Source organism: Molothrus aeneus, chromosome 17, assembly GCF_037042795.1.
Source record: "Molothrus aeneus isolate 106 chromosome 17, BPBGC_Maene_1.0, whole genome shotgun sequence".
In the NCBI taxonomy this organism is placed as follows: Eukaryota; Metazoa; Chordata; class Aves; order Passeriformes; family Icteridae; genus Molothrus; species Molothrus aeneus.
In genome coordinates, this window is record NC_089662.1 from 14,180,940 (window position 1) to 14,203,999 (window position 23,060).

Here is a 23,060-nt window from a genome sequence, read left to right on the forward strand (position 1 = left end):
GCCCATGTTCAATGAGGTGTTTGCACCTATCTCCCCTCTCAGACAGGTTTTTTCCAGCCCTCAGAAGAGGTGGTGGGGTTATTTTGTTGGACTGGTTTTTTTCTCCAGTTTATTTTCCTTTCCAGGTAAAAGGGAAATTAAAGCAGTCCCTTCTCCCCGGCTTAGTGACCTTACAGGCAGCCCACACTATGTATTTTCTGCTTAGTTTAATTTTAAGTACAATGTGCTTAGCATCAGCAGGAGTTGGGGTTCTCTAGAGGGGATTTTGCCTCCCTTTTTCCCCCCAGGGCCCTGCAGAGCATCCCTGCCTCCAGAGCCTTCCTGCCCCTGCCAGGGGAGCACCCCCAGCACAGCACTGCTCCAAATACACTTTCCTGTCACTTAGACTTTCTTTTATAGCTTGCTTAGTAAATAATGAGGAGTTATTAATCACCCCACATCGTTCCTGTGGTTGCTCAGGAAAGGTGTGAAAGCCAATTTTGTGATCAGGCTGCAGTTAGTGGTGGTTTGTATTTACCTGACTGTTCAGTGATGGATGGTTTTGTCCATGTCCCTGAGTAACTGAGTGTGGAATTGGAGCCGTTGTGGATAAAAGTAGGGGATTTGATATTCAGCTGTCAAATGGAAGAATTGTTCAGGTAGTAAAGCTCTATCCCCTGATCACCCTGTTTTCACATGTATAACCCACACCCTGTTAAAGATTTGTTCCTTGGAAAGAAGTCTCAGCAAGCCTCCACCTCCTCATAACTCTGCAGTCTGCCCTGCCCTTTCAAGGCACTCTGGTCCAGCCTGTCCTCTTTCTCAATCATAGATAGCATTGATTTTTCCCATCACAAGATGGGATTTTACAAAAACAACTGCAAAAAAGCAGAAAACCAGAAAGTGGGTAGCAATGCTGTAATGGTTTGCAGTTTTATTGATGGGTACATATTTGTGCAGCTTCCCCACTCTCCTGCTGTGACTGCAGGGCAGTTTAGCCTCATTCCCACCTGAGTGGGAGCCCTAGGGTGCTCTCAGGACGGGCTTTCCTGTCTGGGTCCTCCAAGCAAACTCTCTGGCTGCCAGGGGTGTGCAGCTGGAGCATCAGCCACACGAGGCAGACAAAGCCCAGCAGATTTCCAAAAGGCTAACAGCTGGATGCAGATGACATTCTCAAATTAAGCCAAGCCCAGAGCAGTTGCTCTCTGGCCCCTTCCCATGCAGGGCCAGGCTGGGCACCTCACACCATTGGGAGGAAAAGAAAACAGCTGGGGGTGTTTCTGAGCACCTCGAATGAGAAGGAGGGAGCCCCCAGTGGGGCCAGTCACCCTCCTGAGTCACAGGAATTGTGGCCAGGAGGCTGCAGCCTGTCTCTCCTGGGGGTCATCCCACCCTCAGCCAGGGTCAGCAGTGACCAAACCCTCTGCAGACTCTGCTGGCTGTGTCCACTCCCCGTGGTGATTTCCAGCCCAAAAAGACACACTGGGTGATTATTTTCAGTGTTGATTACTCATGCTGAGGGGTTGCTTACGGTGCTGCCGAGGGGACCCCAAGGAAAGCCCCGTGGTGTGACCCATGTGTGACCCAGCCAGGGCAGAGCACACTCCCAGCTCACCAACAGGATGTTGGCTGCTGACTTGGCCATGAGACATAACCCAGCTCTGCTTGAGGGGGCTCTCCCAAGGCCTCTGCTCGCTGTCAGTTCAAAACAGGGGAAGTTTCCAGCTCTGTGATGCTCCTTCTGCCCTCTCCCAGCACCCACAGTAGCATGAACTTGTTCTGAAGTTTCCAAGGCTTAACCACCCACTTCAGCTTGAGCAAATTTTAGCTTCTTGGCCGAAGAGCAGGAACACACAGCCTCAGGAATAGTCTGTTTTTTTCCCATCACTTCCATGTTTAGGTCTCTTGATGTGGGATTTTTGTAGTACCTGGGATATTCCCTCCCCTTCACCAGGCCTGTTTTGGCACAAGTCCAGTGTGGTTGGAAGCATGGCATGTGCTCCCTGCCAGGCAGGCCTGCAGTGCCAGGGCACAGCCAGAGCTGGCTGGGACAGGCTCTGCAGATGGCCTGCAGCCCATGGCCAAGTGTCTGAGCCTCTCGAGCTGGGGCAGCACAGCTGAGGATGGACACATCCTGCTGCTTTCTTTGGCCATCCCAAAGGCCGTTCCCTTAGGCCATCCCAAAGGTTGTTCCCTTAGGCCATCCCAAGGCCATTCCCTTAGGCCATCCCAAAGGCCGTTCCCTTAGGCCATCCCAAAGGTTGTTCCCTTAGGCCATCCCAAAATCTGTTCCCTTGGGCCATCCCAAGGCCATTCCCTTAGGCCATCCCAAAGGCCGTTCCCTTAGGCCATCCCAAAGGTTGTTCCCTTAGGCCATCCCAAAGGCCGTTCCCTTAGGCCATCCCAAAGGCCGTTCCCTTAGGCCATCCCAAAGGTTGTTCCCTTAGGCCATCCCAAAGGCCGTTCCCTTAGGCCATCCCAAAGGTTGTTCCCTTAGGCCATCCCAAAGGCCGTTCCCTTAGGCCATCCCAAAGGCCGTTCCCTTAGGCCATCCCAAAGGTTGTTCCCTTAGGCCATCCCAAAGGCTGTTCCCTTAGGCCATCCCACGGCCATTCCCTTGGGCCATCCCAAGGCCGTTCCCTTAGGCCATCCCAAAGGATGTTCCCTTAGGTCATCCCAAGGCCATTCCCTTGGGCCATCCCAAGGCCGTTCCCTTAGGCCATCCCAAAGGATGTTCCCAGTCCTGCTCAGGACTCTCTGTGGTGTTCCCAGAGGTGCTGGGCACAGCCTGTGCCCCATCCTGAGGGTGACATGTGCTGTGTGTGTGCTGTGACACATGGCTGGGTGTCAGAGCTCCAGTTCAGAGTGAGCTGCCCAGGTCCCTTTAGGAGCTGGCCTTGCTGCAGGCTCCGTGTGGGGGCCCTGCTCTGTGTGTGTGACCAGGCCATTTCTGTCCTGCTGGCAGCCACCCTCCTGCCAGCACTGCTCACGGGGATTGCTGGGGATGTGCCCTTGGCCCTGCTGCTGCTGCTGTGTGTGTTCCAGCTGTCCGTGGCTGGTTCCCTCTGCAGGACAGACAGCATTCCCAATGAATCCCCGTTCCCAGCCTGCCAACTGCTGCTGAGTGTGTGCTGGGCTCCAATGAGATCACGTCAAAGCTAAGCAAGTTTGATCTTTCTCTCGGGCAGGAGGGTGTTTTATCATGCTGTGGTTCCAAGGGCGCTGTTGTTGGGTTGGAATTCTCCCAGGAAGCGTAGCAGTGCATGGTTAAATGCAAAGTAATAGGTTCAATATGAGGCACGGAGCTCTGAGCTGGCTGAGCACACTTGTGTTTGAAGGAGAACGTGGTTACACAGCTGGAGAGATCAGGATGGGCCTGCCAGGTATCCCAGAGCTTGCAGCGTGCCCCTGGGACACTGCCTGAGCACAGCATTCACCTCCTGCCTGCCTGGCCTGGGGACCCACACAGCCCCAGACCTCACAGCTGGAAACTGGGGGTGCTCATCACTACACCCCGGGAAGGATTCCCTGGGGCAGTCTCTTTGGGTGGTGGTTCCTGCATCTTGATCTGGAATTGGGATATCTGAACTAATTGCAGGAGATCTGGAAATAATTGAGGGCTAATTTCTGAACAAATGGAGGTTATTGCTATTGTGCTGTAATTCATTATTGGGAATTGCCCAACCTCAGCAGTATGGGCTGCACTTCAGCTAAAGGTGAACCTCTGCTGGACATGGAGGAGCTCATTGTGTTTCTGGTAATTGATAGCCCTTCTTTTCTCTTTCCCTTAATGCTTTTTCTTTTCTTTCATCTTCTCTCCGTATTGAAAACAAAAGTTTTCTTGTTCATGCCATTGATTCAGATTGAAAGTTTGAAGGCTTTGGATGATGCAGATAACATTTTTCTTGTTCTCTCAAGCTGTTTACTGTCAGATGTTCCTGGCCTTCTTGAGGCAAGATGTAAAACCAGTTACAGTATCTGCTCCCCTGGTCTTTTGCACTCCTTTTCCCAGTTATCCCTGTCTCTTTATAATTAGGTCTGTCTCGTGTTCTCTGATTTGTACATGTACCCCATAGTATTGTGTAGTATTTTTATTAGTACATTATTTTATGGTAGAAACCCCAGCACTCTGTTGTGGCAGATGCTGCTTTGACTCCACAGTTAAAAAAAGCAGTTCCTCCCTCAAAGGAGTTCCAGTCAAAGTGCAAAATAAGAGCAAACAGCTGGATGTGGGCAGGCACACAGTATCTTGTATGTGGCACCTCCTTGACATTATTAGATGTGAATTGTAACACTCTGTCAGTAAGCAGTTAAATATTTCATGGTCTGGCTGCTTTCCAGCTGCCTTGGGAGCAGTAACTGCAGCCCCCAAGTGCTGGACTGCTGTTGGCAGGACTGCAGAGCTGCTGCCCATCTCTGCCCTTGGAGGCACTTCCCAAAGGGGGGAACAATCTTCTCCCAAATATTCATTTGTGGAAGGATGTGGAGGCATGATGGAAGAAATAATCCGTGTGCGAAAGTGATGTTGTGTGTTCCCCTGCTCAGTGTGGTGCCTGTGCCCGTGGTCCTGCTGACAATCAAGCACATGGGAGCTATTGCCCCGTGCAGGCTGGCTGGGCTGGGGCTGCTTGTCCAGCAGAGGAATTGCAGGCAGAGGGAGATTTGCATGTCTGGGCAGAGGGGAGCTGGGTTTGCTTGGCACAATTCCTCACAGGCCACTTGTGCATCTTCCCTGTTACCTTAGGATGGGGATTTTCTGCTGTTTTCCCCTGAGAACCAGGCTCAGGATTCAGTTCAGACATGTCAGGAGGGAAGGCTGGAGTGGGGAGAGGCTGGGGTTCTGCAGGGCTCACAGCCCTTCAGAGGGGACGTGTCAGAGTGAAGACACAGCACAAGATAAGATGCCAGAGAATTAGAGCCAGTGAATAGTTTTGTGGATTAACAGACATAAGCACTAGAGCTCAAGGGAGGGAAAAGATTCCATTATTGACTGTTCATCCCCTGCAAAACTGCCTAAAGGGAAGGCTTAATATGGTTTGTTTTCCCTTAATTAAATATTTGTTACATGGTTTGTTTCCCCTCAATTAAATATTTGTTCTGGGGGTTCCTTTGTGACAGAAATAAAAAAGCAGCAGCATTGCCTATCTTGTACTTTCAGCTAATCCTGAACGTGCTGTAGCTGTTCTTCTACCCTCCCCCCAATTATTTCCTGTAAAAAATGCCTTTCTCACCTCCATTCCCTTTTCTCTCTCTGTTTTTGAATCACTTTGCTGAATGACTCACCCTGCCCCACTAAACAGGTTAACTTTAGGAGAATGATGAAACTGCACAGTGACGTGGATAGAGAGTTGTTGCTCGTGTGCTTTCCCTGCAGTTGCTGTTTTAGGGGTGTTGTGGTGTCCAATTCCAATTTCATCCGGTTTTAAACCACGAGGTGCTGCTGCATCGCCAGCCTCCTCTGGTTGTGCTGCTTTTGATCTAAAAGAAATGTGTCTCAGTACCAAATGACACTGCTTATCTCAGCAGGTGTGGATCAAATCCCTGAGGTCCAAGCCATGCACAGTAAACCAGACAGGAGCACACTTCACCCTTGTGCTTTGCAGCAGCACAGTCAAGAGTTAGCAGTGACAAAATGAGGATTCTTGCCTTGTGTTTCCTACGCCTCAGTCCATCAGCCTAATATTTCTGCATGGGTTTAGCCAAGTTACATGGTTTATAAAATTAACTCCATCCCCTTCTGGTATAAGTTTTTGTGTATTTATTTATTATGTGCTCATTCTACTTGGAATATTTTACTTGGTCTTGTTGCATGTAAACTAAAGCTAAATACAAACTTCATCTTTTCTCAGTAACTCACTAAGTATCAAGGAGAGAGAGCCAACTCCATGACTCAAACACGTGTCCCTTCCTTGCAATTGCAGCCAAAACTCTCTGGCATCAGAGTGCTGCAGAATGAAAGTCAGATCTAAATATATGTGAGCAGAAAGAAAGTCAGTTAAAAAAAGACTTTGTTATGGAAAGCTACTACAAACCAAATCCACGGTGGCCTGGAGTTCCTCATCACACCCAGGCTGATCTAGTTTTCCACTTTCAAGGTACTCTTCCCAAAGCAGCTGCTGACACTGGTGGAGGAGCTGCACAGAGCCAGCTCAGCTCCTTGCAGCCCCTTTCTGCCTCCTGTCTGGTGACTGAACAGGCTTCAGGGGTTTACCTGATAAAGCACAGGATGTTTATCACCATCCTAGCAAACAGGAATACAGGAGCTTTTGTTTCATGCCCATGTAGTTCTGGCATTGATACCCAGAGCCAGTCCTTGGTCAGTAACCTGGGAAGGGCCTGGCCCTGGGTGCCACCCTGAGCACCATCCTTGGCTTTGTGTCAGTGTCTGCAGTGCTCTGGGCAGAGAAAGGGTGTAGAGCATGAGATTTAAAGAAACAAAACCACCCCAGTTTGCTGAGGTGCCTCTCCCAGCTCTGCTCCAAGGGTCTGACACAACCCTCCAAACCCAGCTCAGGGAGTCTGAGCCTGCAGAACAGCTCCAAGGGCTGCCCACAGGCACTTGCTGAAGCCTGCTGGGGCAGGAGGAAAAGGACATGAAATTGTTCCTGAAGGTGCCCCTTCTTCCACCAGTGCATGTGGAAGGCAGGGCTTGCACCAATCTTAGAACTGCCTGTTGAAAAAAGTGGTGACTAAATACTGAAATCCATCAAGCAAACAGGAAATCATCCTCTGGAGCAACAACTGCTCTTTGTGGTAGCCAGCAGCCAGGATAGAATCCCAGCTCATGTGTGTGCATGTGTGCCTGCAAATATCACAATTCCCTGGCTCATGGAAAAGTGCCTCGAAAACTTAACCCAGTGGATTCAAACAGGGATCAAATGGATGAGATAACTGAAAGCACCACAAATGGCACCCATCAGCCTTAGGACTGTTCCCTGCAGCTCATGCAGGGCAGCCTTTGGCAGCTGTTTCTGCAGGAGAACGTGTCATTTGTGCTGTAATTGTCCTCCTGCCCTATTTTCTGTGTCATTTGTGCTGTAATTGTCCTCCTGCCCCATTTTCTGTGTCATTTGTGCTCTAACTCTCCTCCTGCCTGTGTGAGCTGAGCACCTGGTGGTGCTTTGGGCTCTCAAGGGTCTAAAGTCCTGCCTAAGGACTTTAAAACACTCCTGCAGGGCTCCTGGGGGTGCTGCTCTCTGCTCCATCCCCACACACAGCAGAGTGGATTTGCAGAGGGTGTAGCTCGTGTTGTGGAGGTTGTCACCTCTCAGGCTGTTTTCTCTTAGCTGAGCAGGGATTATTGGGGTTCCAGGAGTGTGACCTCCCAGCCTTTGTGCATTTTGCATCCCAAAGCAGATCTGTACCAGGTCTGGTCCTTCAGGGATGCTTGGCCAGGGCCACATGGCAGGATGATGACAGAGCTCCCAGCCCTGGAGTCCCCCCATTCCCCTCTGGGTCACTTTTCCTGCCAGCTTTGAGGCTCTTGATCTTTTCTGGAAGTACAGTGACAATAATGAAAGTGCTTAGAGAACCTTTAGTGTTTCTGAGGTGGTGTCACAGACAGATTTGTGTTTTGAGTACTTCCTTCCTGCTGGTTTTGATCTACAGTGCATTTAGGGCATTGAATGTTTTTAGCAGAAATGCTATCTTTATTTTTTGCTCTTTTCTTGCAGGCACACCCAGCTTACTGTTAAATTTGGGTAGGACAATACTGAAGATACCAATTGTTTTAAATTTTGCACCTCACTCTGGCACTGTGCTGAAATATAAGGGAAGGATGTTTAAATGTCATGGTGCAATCCAGATCCTGTAAATCCAGAGCAGTTCAGATATTGATTTCAGTTGGGATGGGCTTTAGCCAAAAATATGCATTTTATTTAGATTCTGTTTTCCATCAGATATCTGCATTCTGTTGCTAAATTCATGGAAAGATGCCAATGGCTTTGGAGTCTATTGATACTCCCACAGCAAAAATGCATCCTGGGACTTGAGTTGCCACTTAGTTTGAGGTCAGCAACCTCTTCCAAGAGTTGGCTTAATTAATGGAGGGGAGCTGATTGCTGCTGGGCTGGAGGGTGTTGAGGAGGGTCTCGGGTCACACAGGCTCTGTGGGTGATAAGCAGGACAAGGCAGATGCAGGGTGCATCTCTTGGCATTATTTCAGTGAGGAGGGAGCCCTGGGTTTGATGTGTAATTAAACCTTTACACCGAGAACACCTCAGTGATTGTACGTCCCCATTTTCCAGGAAAAAAGCCTTTCATTGCTGTTGGTTTCTAAAACAACCCCACACACTCCCAGTACTTTTCCCCAGCACAGTTTGTTGGTTTGGGCTCCCTGTGCCTGGTGCACCCAAACTGGTATTTCCCAGCCAGGGAGTCGCTGTGCTCTCGTGTGCAGGAGCTGATTTTCCAGGATGCAGAATATAAAATAGGCTGTGTACTGAGTGGGAGGTTCCAGGGCATGATACGTGGCTGCACAATCCCTGGGAGCCAAGGAAAATACTTCCTTTCTATATATAGTCACCTGAAATCCAGCAGCAAAGACACTTCTGAATCTTGCACTCCAAACTTGGGTTTTAAGAAGCACTTTTTGCTCCTTAATATTGCGAATTTTTATTATTTTTTCCACATGGTTTTGCAGGAGTGCCAAATGCTTTCATGGTGAATTCAAAAGAAATCTAAAAAGATTAGGAAATTTAAAAAAGGCACAAAATTTTAAATACTGCCTTTTCCTGAGGAAAATAATTCACCTTACTTGCATTTGAAGCAAAGACTGTAACTTTCATGACTTCTTTACTCAGATCTTTCCTGTTCTGTGCAATTAAGGCAAAGTCTGATTTTCACAGCCACTGTGGTTGGATCTCTCAATTGAAAGGGACTGACCTTGGATCTTATTTGGGCACTGGGGTGACCAGAGAAGTGAATTTTGCAAAGGCAGTGACGAGTCTGACCCAGGGACCCTCAGGCCTCTGGAGTCCCAGACCAAATCATCAGCTTTTCACTTTTGTCACCAATCTAGGAGTGTAAGTTTTGGAATATTCATTTTTAGATAATATCAGTGGAGAAAAGAGGGGGGGAAAAGTAAAATCTACTGCTGGATCTGAGCAAACAGAGAGGTCAGGGGTAAAATTCTGCCTTGTGTGTTGTATATGCTGAAATGTCCTTTTATGAAATTAACCCACAAAGTGGAAGAGTAGTGAAAGCTGTAACACTTGGCCATGCAGCATAGGTCAAAGGTTACCTTTTTTTCTCAAAAATGGTTTTGCAAATCTTTTTCAGAGCTGATAGATACACACCTTAGCTGGATACAAAACATTATATGAAAAAGAATGACTGTGATCTTTGATCCAAGCAATCAAAAAGAAAGGTAATTGGTATTTTTCTGCCTTTTCTCCAGCTGTGTGTTTCTCTTAACCTTTATTTATTTATTTTTTCAATTAAGAAGTCATGCCACCTTTTTATTTGGCGTAGAGGGTTTAAAATATTTAATTTTATTTAATTTTTTTTTATTTTAATATTCTTTTTCTTCCCCACTTGTGTAGCACAGAGCTGTCCTGAGGTAGCTGGGGCCTGGTGGGCAGGGAAGGAGAGGTGGGGCTGTGCATGCTGGGCTGAAGCATCCAGAGGATCCCATCCTTCCAGGCAGGGCAGGTTTGAGGGCACTCTGCCAGCCAGGGTCAGCTTTGCTGCACCAGTTCCTGCCCAGGGCTTTGCTTTGCATGTCCCAGTTCCTGCTGGCCATGGCAGGACAATGGAGCACTGCAGGGAGGAGCCTCTGGGGCTGAGCTTTGCCTTCCTGAGGAGCCCCAAACTGCTGCAGGATCCCCAGAGGGTCAGTGCCACCTGTGTGCAGCACCCATGGCACCCCTGGTACCCAGGGGATCTGTGGGATTGTCCCCAGAGGGTCAGTGCCACCTGTGTGGAGCACCCATGGCATCCCTGGTACCCAGGGGATCTGTGGGATTGTCCCCAGAGGGTCAGTGCCACCTGTGTGCAGCACCCATGGCACCCCTGGTACCCAGGGGGATCCGTGGGGTGGCACAGGTGCAGAGGGGTGAGTGTGGCACCTCACAGGGTGACATTGCCCCCTCAAGGGGCTCCTTTTGTCTCTGGGCTGCTGGGACACAGCCCAGTGTCACCCCACAGGAACTCAGCCCAGTTTCCAGCTGGGAGGATGAGGGGGAGGCTTGGCTGTCAGTGGGGCCTGGGGCAGGGGCTGATGCCCACCAGGGACACAGACTGCCCCCACAGTTCCAGCAGCCTCTGGGTCACCTCCCTGGGCTCTGTCCCACTCCTACAGCAGCAGGAGGTGACACAGGACATGCTGAAGGGTGCCCAGGCAGGCTGCTGGCAGCTGTGATCTCAATATCTTTCTTTATGATTTAATTTTTCATTATCTTTGCATATGTGCCTGTGGCCTCATTTAATCAGTTCTCTCATTAACCAGATCAATAGTGGTGTGCTCCAGAGCAACCAGTGCCAGGCACCTTAAACAGCAATGTTTTATTTATTAATCACATCATCTCCTGTTCCTCTCAGCCAGAAATGAGCAAATAATGACAACTGATACTTGAGATACATTTTAACCACACTGCCAAAAAGAGATAGCTGGGAGTTCAGACCAGCAGGTTCAGCACATGCTCTGGGCTTCCTCTGAGGTTTAGGCACAGCTCAGTTTGCTGATTTAGTCCAGGCAGATTTGGTTTAGGCTCAGTTTGCTGGTTTGGTTCAGACAGATTTGGTGCAGGCTCAGTTTGCTGGTTTAGTCCAGGCTCAGTTGCTGGTTTGGTTCAGGGTCAGTTTGCTGGTTTGCTCCAGGCAGATTTGGTTCAGGCTCAGTTTCTGGTTTGGCTCAGGCTCAGTTTCTGGTTTGGCTCAGGCTCTGTTTCTGATTTGGTTCAGGCTGTTTCTGGTTTGGGGCAGCCTTCTGTGGAAGCCCAGGTCTCTTGGGTAGCCCTGGCTGTGGGCACACAGTCCTGGAGCAGATCCCCAGGGATGTGTGATCTCACTGGCCTTGGGCTGGAGGTCATTTCCAGCTTGGAGAGCCAGCCATGCCTTGGGATCATTCCTGTTAATTTATTTACATGTTAATTGGCCTTAGGGACTCTGGTTGTGGGGTTTAGTGCTGGGACAAGCCCTGACACACTCTAGTGATGCCCAGCCTCACCTGCACCTAACACTCCTCTCACCACTTGGATTTGGGTGAAGCTCAGGGTGGCTGTGGGGCATTCAGGCCAGCTGATAACAGGAAGCTCTTGACACTCAGGTTCTCACAAAAACCCCAATTTTCCACGTGGGAGAGCTGGCAGGGAGCAGTCCTGGGTGTGCCTGTCCATGGGGTTCATGCTTCACACTGTTCCCCTGCACCTTTCAGCCCTGCTCAGGCTGCAGCCCCCTGTAACCTCAGCCCACAGAAGCCACTGCTGACCTCAGGGGAGGGAAAGTGAAGTTTGCAGGCTGAGTCAGCACTTCACCACAGCATCCAACCTGGCCCTAAAGAGGGAACAACCAAAGCTGGACCCTCAAAGCCTCTTCAGAGAGCCCCACTGAATTATCTGCTGTGTTTCACTTCATATTTAACCCTTCCTAGATGCAGATGACTGCTGGCTCTGCTATTTCCATGACTGTAGTAGATGAAAGGGATAGGTAAAACTCATCTGTGGTATTTTTGGTAGCACAAACAAGTGTGTTGATAAATAAATTGCCTGCAGCCTCAGCCCACTTGTTTCTCAGAAGGAAATGACCCTCTAAGAGTGGGTGCCCACTTCTTTTACCTCACTGCTATTTTTAGCTGAGGCTGTGAAAACTTTCCATTGAAGACCTGCTCCTGTCATTTCCTGGGTAGAGCAGGCAGGAAGCTGTGAGTGAGCAGGGGAGGCTCTGCTCAGGCTGGACCAACCTCCCCTCCCTCTGGCTGCTGCCCTGCACTGCAGAGCAGCCCTGCCCGAGCACCCAAACCTTCCTCCTTTGCCTCAAGTCACCCCAGAGCCAGCAGCTGGCAGTGGCAGGTGGGATGCTGGGCAGGAATTCTGCTTTTCTCGCCCAAATCATCTCCAGGAGGCCCCAGTCTGGCTCAAATCAGGCATCTCCCAGCCAGAATTGGGAAGAGCTGGGCCATGGGCTGTTACTGGTGGGATCTCTGAGCCCCCCATGTCCAGCAGCAACATGGAGCTTTGAAAAAATGCAGATTTTACTTCCTCAGAGACAAATCCCAGCATGCAGAGGGGAATGAGATTTCAAACCATGAATTGTAAATACTAAAAACTAATTCATGTGTTCCCCTTCCCAGAGACTTGCCAGAGACTAGGCACCAGGTCTTTTAGATAGGGGGAAGTACTGAAATTCTATGTAAGTTAATACTATGTTAATTAATGTTTCTCATAAACATTTATTAGAAATTTGGTAGAATATAGAGGAGTCTTAGAGCTGCAAACCTGAGGATTAATCAGTCTTGGGTGAGGGCCTGCTTTGGTTTGAATTAGTCCCTGTTTCAGCCCTTAAATATCAGCAGGGAGAAGTCATTTAGATCTGGGGTCTGGAACCTAGAAAATTCAGTTTTCTTGTTTTAAGGCAAATCAGAGTAACTGAGCAGTTTGCACACTGTGCTGAATACAGCATGCAGGGGCTGCAGGTGAAATGGAGCTCCAAAAAGGCAGTTCTGGAGTTCTGCATCAAGTGCTCATGGTTTAGGGCTCTCCTAATCAAAGTGCAGAGATTTCTGCACCTAAATTCCAGGGAGCACCTGAATTCTAGAGAGAGAATTCTTGTTCCAGGAGGTGCCAGAGGGTGCTTTAGGCAAGTGAGTGTGGAAAGTTCCCAGGAGACGTTGGCTGTTGTAATTAAAGTGATATTGTTCTGACTTTTAAACAGACAGCAGAGGTCTTCAGTGTCTTCCCTTGAGCTTTATTGACAAGCCTGTCCCAGCCTCTCCCACAAACAATGCAGGGTGTTTGTGCTCCACTCTGCAAATAAATGATAATAGAGATGTAAAGCAGCTAGAGTCTAGAGTGGGATTTAAAAATTCCAAACATAAACCACCCAAATGCAAACTTTTTCACCTGAATTGCAGCCTCTGTGTTTTCATCACTGTCCACTGTATTTCCTCCAAACCTGGCCTTTTTCTCTTTAAAGTATTTCTCGTTCAGCCTAGTGAGGCTGTTGGAATGCTTGGATAGCTAGAGATGCTCCTTCCTTTTCCCCTGGGGTGAGGGCAGTGCCTGTGGCACAGGCAGTGTGTGTGAGGGCTGGGGCAGGCCCTGGGCACAGCCTCTCTCTGTTCTATGGCACCTGAATCATGGTGAATACAGTGAAACCCCCTCTCTCCCCTCCTTCCTAAAAAACCCCTCTCTCCCCTCCCCTCCTAAAACTCTTTTATTTAGATTCTAGTGAAATTGAGTTATGAATGCAGAGGGGATGTTTGCAGCTTGACTGCCCAAGGATTGCTTTTACTTTTTACTTGTCCTGATGTTGGAAGTGCTTTAATGTTTCCTCCTCTTTCTTTTATTTCCCAGTTAACGAAATTATCAGGAAGGAATTTTCCGGACTCCCTGCCAGAAGTCAGACATAGAAGAAGAGATTTGTGAGACAACTTTTACCAAATCCTTCCACAAGTGACCTCTTAGATCCTTCCAGTGCCCCTGCAACCTCTGGCTTCCTTTGCAGTTCATCTCCAGGCAGAGACTCAGTGCAAGGAACAATGAATTGGCACCAAGTGACAGCCTTGGCTGAGCACCTCGCACCTCTGCGTGTAAACAGCACGCAGGACACCCTTCCTTCCATCCAGAGATCACATTGTTCTCCTGGAACAGAGCATCTGTCTGAGGAAACACTTCAAGCCTGCTGCAGCCCATCTGTCTGTGCGTCCATCCATCCATCCATCCATCCATCCATCCGTCCGTCCATGGGGGAACACAGGAGCCGTGCCCTGGGCAGGGCACTGGGGGTGGGTAGAGGGAACACAGCAATCTATTCATGGAACAGGAGCACCATCCTGCAGGGCACCAACAGTGATGTGCCCTGCAGGTCACAAAGCCCTCCTGAGAAATGTTATTATTGCAGGGAACTGAGGCAGCCAAGCTCGCTCAGCCTTCAGCCAGTCCAGGATCAAAGCCAGTTTGCTCTGAGCACTGGGGTTGGTATTTCAAACAGGAGATCTCAGCTCAATCCAGTTTTCTTCATTTTTCTTGTCAGATTGGATAGGAATTTGAAAGAGAGGGATTCTCATAACCAACCAGTGAAAAGAGCAATTCAGCAGTTGCAAATGCTTGCCCCAAGATAAAATAAACCCAGGTAAACCAGAGATTAATATATAGGAGTCACAGTAAATCCAAAGATTTTATGATTGATCCTTATTAGTATTTAGGCAGTATATGAACACACCTTAGATATTTTCTCTCTAACAAATTTTTGCTGTTTCTTTTCATGTAGAACCTGCTCTTGGCTCATAACTTGTCTCATTTAGCAGCTGGAACATTTACTCACCCGAGCTGCAGAGGAAAATAATTGCATCTTACAGAAGCCATACATTCCAGAGAAAATAGACACTTATTTATATTCACCTGGCCTCTTTAGCTTTGCAAAGCTACCAGCAATTCCTGGAAAGGTTCCATTTCCATGGGAGTTAGTATTCTGTTATGTTTTGCTTCGTGTGTTAGAATATCCTGTCCTGACTCCTGCTTAGCACATTCCAGGTAACCACTGCCACCTGCAGTTGTACAAGTTAGAATATTTAGGGAGTCAGGGATAAAAGGCTTCTGAGTGGGTAACCAGTGTACAGTAAAAGATAGCCATAACATTTTAGGAATTCGATAGCAATCTTTCCTGGTTTTATAAACAAGGAATGCTGATATTTTCAGGAATGCAGAGCCTGAGCTCTGCTCTAGAGCACAGTGAAATGAATCCAGTTCTCAGTTGTGTCACAGTAAACTTGGCAGTGTCCACTGCTCACAGCAGGAGTGAGGGGATGGGAATACAGCAGAGCAGCCTCAAAATTGGTTCCCCAATGTCTCAAGAAAGGTTTTGCACAATACCTGCACAGCATGGCTTGGTCCAACAAAAATCTCTTCAGGACTATCAGAAAGAATATATTTTCTGCCACTAAAAGCTTAAACTCTGCAAGGTCTTGGGGTTAGAGTGGGAGACAGAAGCATTAGGTTCTTCAGAACACCTGACCTGGGGCTCAGCTAAAATTTGGCTCTTGAGCAGAAGTCTGAACGTCACAAGAGCAGCTCTGAACTCCAGATTCAGCCCAGCGCAGATCCAGACCCAGAGCAGAGCCCTGCACATCCCACCCTGGCATCAATGGCACCCCTGGCTTCTACTCCTGCTTTGTGGGGTTCAGATCTTTCACCCCCAAAGGAGTTCCCTGTATCCCCGAACTCCTGGGGTGCCTCTCTGGTGCTCTCCTGGTGAGCTCTGCCCTGCAGGTGCCCTGGCCAAGCCCCAGCCTGGACCTGCACAGGTGAAAATGGCCTTTTTTCATTTTCATTTTAATTTTTTAATTGCTGCCTTTTCCAGAAACAAAAGTGAGGCCCAGCCCTGCTGAAGAGGGGAATTCCTGTTAGGCAGCACTCAGCAGGCCTGACTGGCTCACACGCCTCAAAAAGCTATTTTGGATTGTTAAAAGCTGTCACTGGGCCAGAATCTGACACATATTAGGGGTTTTTAGTGCAGTCTGATGAATGAGACAATTTTGACATATTCTAAAGGCCAAAAGTTGCCTTGTCAGAAGTTCTGTGCTATAGCTGAGTAAAAGAACAGACCAAATGCATCTCCCCAGTTTCATACTTGGATGTATCAAACATTTTCCATGATCCAACCTGTAAAGTATAGGAGAAATTTAAAAAACAACCCAGAAACCCATCCACAAAAAAAAAAAAAAAATCTTCAGATTACTGGCAGAACCTTCTCTTTTGCTGGATGTTAAATAGAAGCTGAAAGAAGCCCAGGAAGGTCTTTTCAGATGTGAGATGTGCTGCTGCTGCTGCTGCTCTGGTGATTGTCTGCAGCAACTACTCATCAAGTTAGGAGAATAATTTTTTGCATATTTATTTTTAGATAATATCAATTTAGAAAAGGGGGTTGGAAGTAAAATCTAGTGCTGGATCTGAGCAAAGGGAAAGGTCAGTGTTTGAGTTCTGCCTTCTGGGTTGTTGAGGCTGAAATGTCCTTTTAATAAATTAACCCCCAAAGGAAGGAATAGCTGAAACCTTGGAGCAAAGGCTGTTCAGGGCCCAGGGCAGCCAGGCAGGCACAGCCCTGCAGCCAAAATACACCAGATTATTTCCACTGTGCTCATGTGTTCTTCAGGCTCTTTGCTATAGAGGGGAACAGAGGGTTGCGTTTGGATTTGTTGGATTATTTCTGGGGGTTGCTTTTTCTTTTGTTGCCTGTTTTTTTGTTTGTTTGTTTGTTTGATTGGAGGGTTTTTTTTAGGGTTTGAGGTTTTTTTTCCCGTTTTTTGGGGCTGATGTTTTTTGTTTGGGGTTTTTTTTGGGGAAGGGGTTTTTAATGTGCTACAGGTGCTCCAGGCACGCTTGCATTGGCTGTATTCCCTCCTCCTCTTTAATGCATAGGTATTAATCTGTGTGCACATGCAGTGCACAATGTCATTTATATAATACACCCACACAGAGAGGGGCTCTTTACACAGGCTGGCAGTGATGGGACAACGGGGCAATGGCTTCAAATGGCTTTAAATCAGAAATTAGGCTAAAAATCCTCCCTGGGAGGGTGGGCAGGGGCTGGGCTGGAATTCCCAGAGCAGCTGGGGCTGCCCCTGGATCCCTGGCAGTGCCCGAGGCCAGGCTGGACCCTGGGGCAGTGGGAGGTGTCCCTGCCGTGGCAGGGTGGCCCTGGCTGTGCCTGGGGTCCCTGCCAGCCCAGGCCATGCCCTGCTCTCTGTGGGTGCATTATTTTATCCATGCTTAGAAATGAACACCCCGTGCAGAGCCGGGTCCCTCCTGTGTTGTCTCCCAGCAGCTCAGCTTGGAGGCTTCACCCCATGTATTCTGAATTTTAGGGCTTCAGCCACAGCTGCACGAGCTCAGGCTCTGCTGCCCCGTCTGCTTTTCCATGCAGCAGTAGTTAAACAATTCAGCTTCAACCACCTTTGTATTTATTTCCGGAGAAAAGGAGCATCCTCAGGCGTAGTGTTGTGCATCGTTGTCTCTTTAAAAAGGAAAATGATATCTTAAAATATATAGCTAGGCTGAAGAGTTTCAATATATACAGTACTAAATTATTTCCTGTTCTTGCTGGGCAGAGTTTTTCCAGTATTAGTATTTCTGTTACTTAGTACAACTTTCTCTCTGTAGAGGCACGAGCTTAACCTTGGAAGAGTTAATAGCATTTTGTGAGCAATTTGTTCTCACTTTGTCTGGAAGATAGCCATATTTGCACATGAGGAAATTCTCTCTTTCCTCAGTTATCTGAATGTTTCACCACAGTGCCTTCCTGCCATTGTACCAAAGGCCTACAAATATCTTGTCTGCGGGGTGAACAACTCTAATGCATTTTCCATCAAAGTTGCACCATGTGAAGTTCATGTTGGAACTCAAAAGTTCATCTCTTTTTATTTGTCTTTTGTGTGTGTGTATTTTTTTTAACTTCCATTTTTCCATCCGAGCTTTGGCTGCGAATACAGGATGAGCTTCTATAAACTCTGCATCAAATATACGTAGAATAAAAATCATCATTCATGATATGTAAACAGTCTGAGAGTGGAGTGGGAGTGGGCAGATATCAGGAAGATTTTTTTTTGTCAGTTATGAGTGTTGGAAGTCGAGTTTGCCAGGAGAGGAATTGCTTGTGAAGATACTTGCAATGAAATACAAAGTCCTGGTTTTGTTTTTCTCCATGAGAATGAGCAGAAAATGAGATCTGAGCAACAGCAGAGGAGTGAAAGTGTCTCATGTATGTTGTTTTTACTGGGAGAAAGAATGTAGAAGAGTCATGGGTTTTGCACTTGCTTTATTTGTATCCATGTAAATATGTACCCCTCCATTCTGTAGGAATACAGCAGTTCCTGAATGTAGAGGATTTCCAAAACCAGCACTATGTTATTCTCCAGTGTATAAAAAGCTGCTGCTTCATAACATATCTAGACCAGTCCTCAAAGTAGCTAGCATGTTTTTTAAAGTGCATTTTGTAATCCATATCTTTGCAACAAAAGTGACTGTGCTTCTTGTCTGACCAAATATGCAACAACTTTTGGATTAAGGTTTGTATTTATAAAGGATCAGTTTTCATTTTCTTACTTTTCTATGCAATTGTTGTTGAATTGTCGTTGTTCTAAAAAAAAGAAAAGAAAAAGATGTATTTGATAAATTTCCCAAAGACTTCAAAGACAGCTTTAAACGCTTCAGAAATATGTTTCTAAATATTTCAATCTGACTTTTTCCCCTGCATTTCTTTCCAAATTGCTACTTAATAGGGAACAATGATCTGCCAGATGGGACTCAGGAAAATGACTGTCTTAATTTCAAATCTTAAACCCATTCAGATCCTCATAATTTTTACACCACTTAAAATGATCTGATGTTCCAGTTTAGCTGCAATTCTGAGTGTTTGTTATTTATGTTCCATATTCCTGTGCAATAGGAAGAGATGCCACTGCTGGGTCTCAGTGGGGTGAATTGTAAAATTCTCCAGAAACCAACTCTTTTCCTCATCATTTACATTGCAGTGGTTTCTTACCTGTGAGGCAACACTCTGCCATCACACGTGGAAGATTGTAATTCTTTATTCATCTCAGTTCACAGTGAATAATCCACCTTTTGGAATGTTTTAAATCAGATTGGCATCTGTGTCTTTAATATCTGCTGGTTCTAACTGCAGGGCTCCCAGCTGACACCAACTGCAGCTACCAGCCAGTGTCCATCCCACCCTGGTCTGTTTAAGGTTTTTTAGCCATTTGTGTCGTTTCAGCGGTACAAAAATATAAATTAGTACCTGCACATTGCAATAAATTTCATCCGAAGGTGCTGATGCTGCAAAGATGTCCTCAAATGCAAAAAGTTACCTGGGGGGGTTGAGTTTCCTTCTGTAACTCCTAAAATAGCAACATTGGGTGGAAAGCTCCAGAAGTCTCAGAAATTCATAATGTTTGTAAAGCCCAGGAGTGCCCAGATGTGCTGCTGGTACCTGCAGTTATTGCAGGATGGGCTCTGCTTGGGGCATCGCTGTGCTGGTGGCACCTGGGCACAGGGAGCCTGAGCAGTGCTGGCCTGCCTGGCACTCACATTTTTCTCTGAGTGTGTAATTATGAAGTGATTCCCCCCAAGCCAGCCCTCCCTGCCCTGGATCTTCAGGTAAAGCCATATTTTGACACATGAGTAAGCACTGTCACTCACATCATCCTAACTGATGTCTTTTGAATCAAGTTGCCTGTTCAAAAACCCAACTCTCACAATTGAAAAGGGGTTTATATCATTTACATTCCTACAACAACGTTGTTAACCTCCAATGTAATGATTTTTTGCTATCTGTAAAGTATTTTTATATATTGCCTGTACTATGGTAGATTAGCAATAAATGAAAGGGCATCATCTGCTGCAAGAGTGTTTAGTCTGTTCTTAAACACCTTTACTGCCTTTGATAAATGAATATCAGGGGGCTGAGTCACCCACTTGTCTTCTTGTCCTGTCACCCTCAGAAATTCTCAGCAATGGTTGTGCAAAAGGATTGCAGAGCATGGAGCATTTCATCACTAATGAGCTGCTCAGCTCCCCTTTGGGTCGGGTCCTGTGCCTGAGACTGGTCACACTGAGACTTCTTCATTTCCCTCTTTTCATTTTCTATCTTCACCACCCCAATAAAAAGCCCCAAACAATCCACACCAACAGGTACTGCAGAGGCTTGACCTTAATAAAGCAGTCATTTCCACCTATATGTAAATGTCCTTCTGCAGCAGCAGATGCTTTTTGATAGTCTGAGGATGGACTCCATTTCACTTTTTTTCATCTGAATCTTAATTCTGCATTTCTCTGCTGGAGACACTAAAAGAGACATTTTCATACTGCTGTGCTGGAGGGATGCCCAGAGCCCATTCTGGCCCAGTGAGAGCTGAGTTTATGCAGCGTCCAATTAAAGACATTTACCTTAACAAAATCAATATTATCCTTTGCATTTAAACCCAGAGAATTCAAACCATATTCCATGCATTTGTTGGCCATGGAGCAAGTGTTTTGCCTTGCTTATTCACAAAAGCCTCAGAGCAGGGGCCATGTGGAAGTTCTTAAGTCCCAAACCCTGCACAAAGGCTGGGAGCCTCAGGAACCAGACAGGCTTCGCCAACAAAGAAGCTGTTACTGGCTAGGAGAGAACATTTTATGATGAGCAAATATATGGCACACAGGATTTCAGCTTTATTCAGCAACAGGAAAATTTAAGTAACTTAACCTGGAAATTCCACAGCTCTGCTCTGAGAACTTGAGCACCTGACCTGCTCCTCTGGCTTTAATTTACGTCTTGGGGCTGAATTAAAGCACCACAACACTACCCCAGGTTTTTCGTCTTAACGGGAAATTTCCTGGATTTTGTAGACTCAACTCGCTCTTTTGTAACCCTTCAACATAGCTGAGTTTTCCCAGTTTCAGGGTAGCAGCAAGGCAGAAAAGCCCATGTTTCTAATGAACATCTGGGTCTCATATGAGCACTCGCGTGCTCCGCTGTGTAAATATGCGATTTACAGCTTCTTTTTCTTCCCTGAAATACAGATGTAATTTAGGCAATTTAAGGAGCTGCCTTTCAGCTTCAGAGCAGATTCTTTTCTCCATACATCATCACTGGCTTGCTCAGGTGGCCAGGCTCACTGGGCTGCTCCTCACGGGGAAGAGGAGCTCCCACCCAGCACCATCCTCACCTTCCCCATCCCTGTGCCTGACTGGGACTGGCTGCTCCTCTGAACTCAGCAGCTCCCGGGGTAGAGGGGCTTGAATTTATTTTATTGCGGGAAGGCAAAGGCCCAGCAGAGGATCTGAGCTCCTACTGACCCAAAGGGCAAAACTGCACAGAAAATTGCTGAGGTTTGAGGGATCACTTACCCGGGACTGCTGGGAGAGGCTGGCACTGCAGGAGCTGCAGGCACTGGGGGTGACTGCAGCACAGAGGCACCTCTTTATTCCACAGACCAAACTAAGCCAAATCCAGGTGGGCACGGGGGCAGCCACTAAAATAAACCCTTTACCTGTTGCTCACCAACAGCAGAAGGATGCATTTCCTCGGGTTGCTGCAGCACAGGGTGGCAGTGCCATCTGCAGGGAGCTGGGCACAGCCTGGCTGGGAGCCCACCCGAGGGACCCAGGGGAGCAGGGCTGGCCTGGCCATGGAGGGGCCCTGGGGTGTTGGATTATGCCCTTTTCTGACCCAGAGAGGAGTTTTAAAAACTTTTATTCCATTTTCAGTCTCCTGTGAAAGGTGAGACAATACAGATGTTATAATTCACACCATCACAATCAAAAACTATTTCTTAATTACCATACATTATAAGTGTTCCTTGGCCTATCAGCTTTAGCCACACCATGCTGGAAATGCCTTAAAGCCAATCATCTAAAATGACCCTTGATAAGTCCTACTACAATACATCTTTCACATTCCATTTCCCTAAAGTATCCAGTCTTATTTACATCCTTTGAAACTTGTTTCTAGTTCCATTTGTCTCTCAGCAATCTCAATCCTATTCAATAGCATTTCTCTGTGCCATTGCAATTCCCCTCTCTGGAGCCCGAGTCCTGAGCTGTCCAGAGGCAGCTGGCAGTGGCTGAGGCTCCTGGAGGTGCTGCACACCAGCAGCACACACTGACCCAGGGCTTTCCCAAAGCTTCTCTTCCAACTCAGCTGTTAAAAGACAAAAGGGGGAGTAGGGAGAGGAGATCATCCCACCAAGTATATTTCTTGGTTGCTGAGAGACTTCAAATCTCCCTAATGAATAAACACAGCACACTTAATTTTGTTTATGAAAACAGACTTATTGTGATGGCAAAAAGCATGAGTCAGTGCCCGGGCTGAGGGGAGAGCAGCTGGAGACACTCACCGAGGAGCAACGCCTCGGAAAGCAGAGCAGCTCCTCTCCAGCAGAGCCAAGAGCCGCAATTCCTCCTCTAACACAAACCACCAGCACACTGGGAGTGGGAGAGGCTTCCTCATGGCCTGCCTGCTGAGCAGATACTGCCAGGAAAGCTGCAGGTCTGGGAGGGAGCAGCAGACAGTGCCCAGCCTGAGCCCAGCCCAGCCCAGGATGCTCCTGGCACAGCCCAGCCCAGCCCAGGATGCTCCTGGCACAGCCCAGCCCAGCCCAGCCCAGCCCAGCCCAGCCCAGCCCAGGATGCTCCTGGCACAGCCCAGCCCAGCCCAGCTCAGCCCAGCCCAGCCCAGGATGCTCCTGGCACAGCCCAGCCCAGCCCAGCCCAGCTCAGCCCAGCCCAGCCCAGGATGCTCCTGGCACAGCCCAGCCCAGCCCAGCCCAGCTCAGCCCAGCCCAGCCCAGGATGCTCCTGGCACAGCCCAGCTCAGCCCAGCCCAGCTCAGCCCAGCCCAGCCCAGCCCAGCCCAGCCCAGCCCAGGATGCTCCTGGCACAGCCCAGCCCAGCCCAGCCCAGCCCAGGATGCTCCTGGCACAGCCCAGACCAGCCCAGGATGCTCCTGGCACAGCCCAGCCCAGCCTGGCCTGGTCCCTCACTAACCCAGCACAGCACCAGGGAAGGGGAAGGTCTGAGACCCTCGAGGAGGAGGAGGAGGAATTGCTGAGCCACAAAACATTCCCATTCATCCCTGCATTCCCCATTCATCCCTGCATGCCCCCGATGTGTTTGGCATTTATTTTGCTTGAAAATCAGCCAAGTGGGACCTGAAACTGCTCCCATGGCCAGGTGGGACCTGAAACTGCTCCCATGGCTTCCTGACCTGGTGAAGGTCCTGAGGCTTCACACCAGCAGGTGCAGCAGGGGCATTATTTCCTTGAACTGATTTTACTGTCCAAGCAATGTCTCACCATTGGACTCCCTTCCCAAGTCCCATCTTCCAAAGGGGGCTCCAGTGTCCACACCACCTGAGGAGCCCTGGGCTGTCCCTGTGGCACTGCC

The 23,060-nt window shown here is 48.1% G+C and overlaps 1 protein-coding gene across 1 annotated transcript in view; it reads left to right on the top strand.

Moving 5' to 3' along the window:
• NFATC2 (nuclear factor of activated T cells 2) overlaps window positions 1–14,021 on the top strand; it is a 73,116-nt gene extending 59,095 nt beyond the window's left edge. Inside the window, exon 10 of the mRNA XM_066561587.1 lies at window positions 13,491–14,021. Coding sequence (XP_066417684.1) covers window positions 13,491–13,546 — 56 coding nt within the window. The 3' untranslated portion in view covers window positions 13,547–14,021. The remainder of the gene's footprint in view (window positions 1–13,490) is intronic.
• Window positions 14,022–23,060: the final 9,039 nt, after the last annotated feature.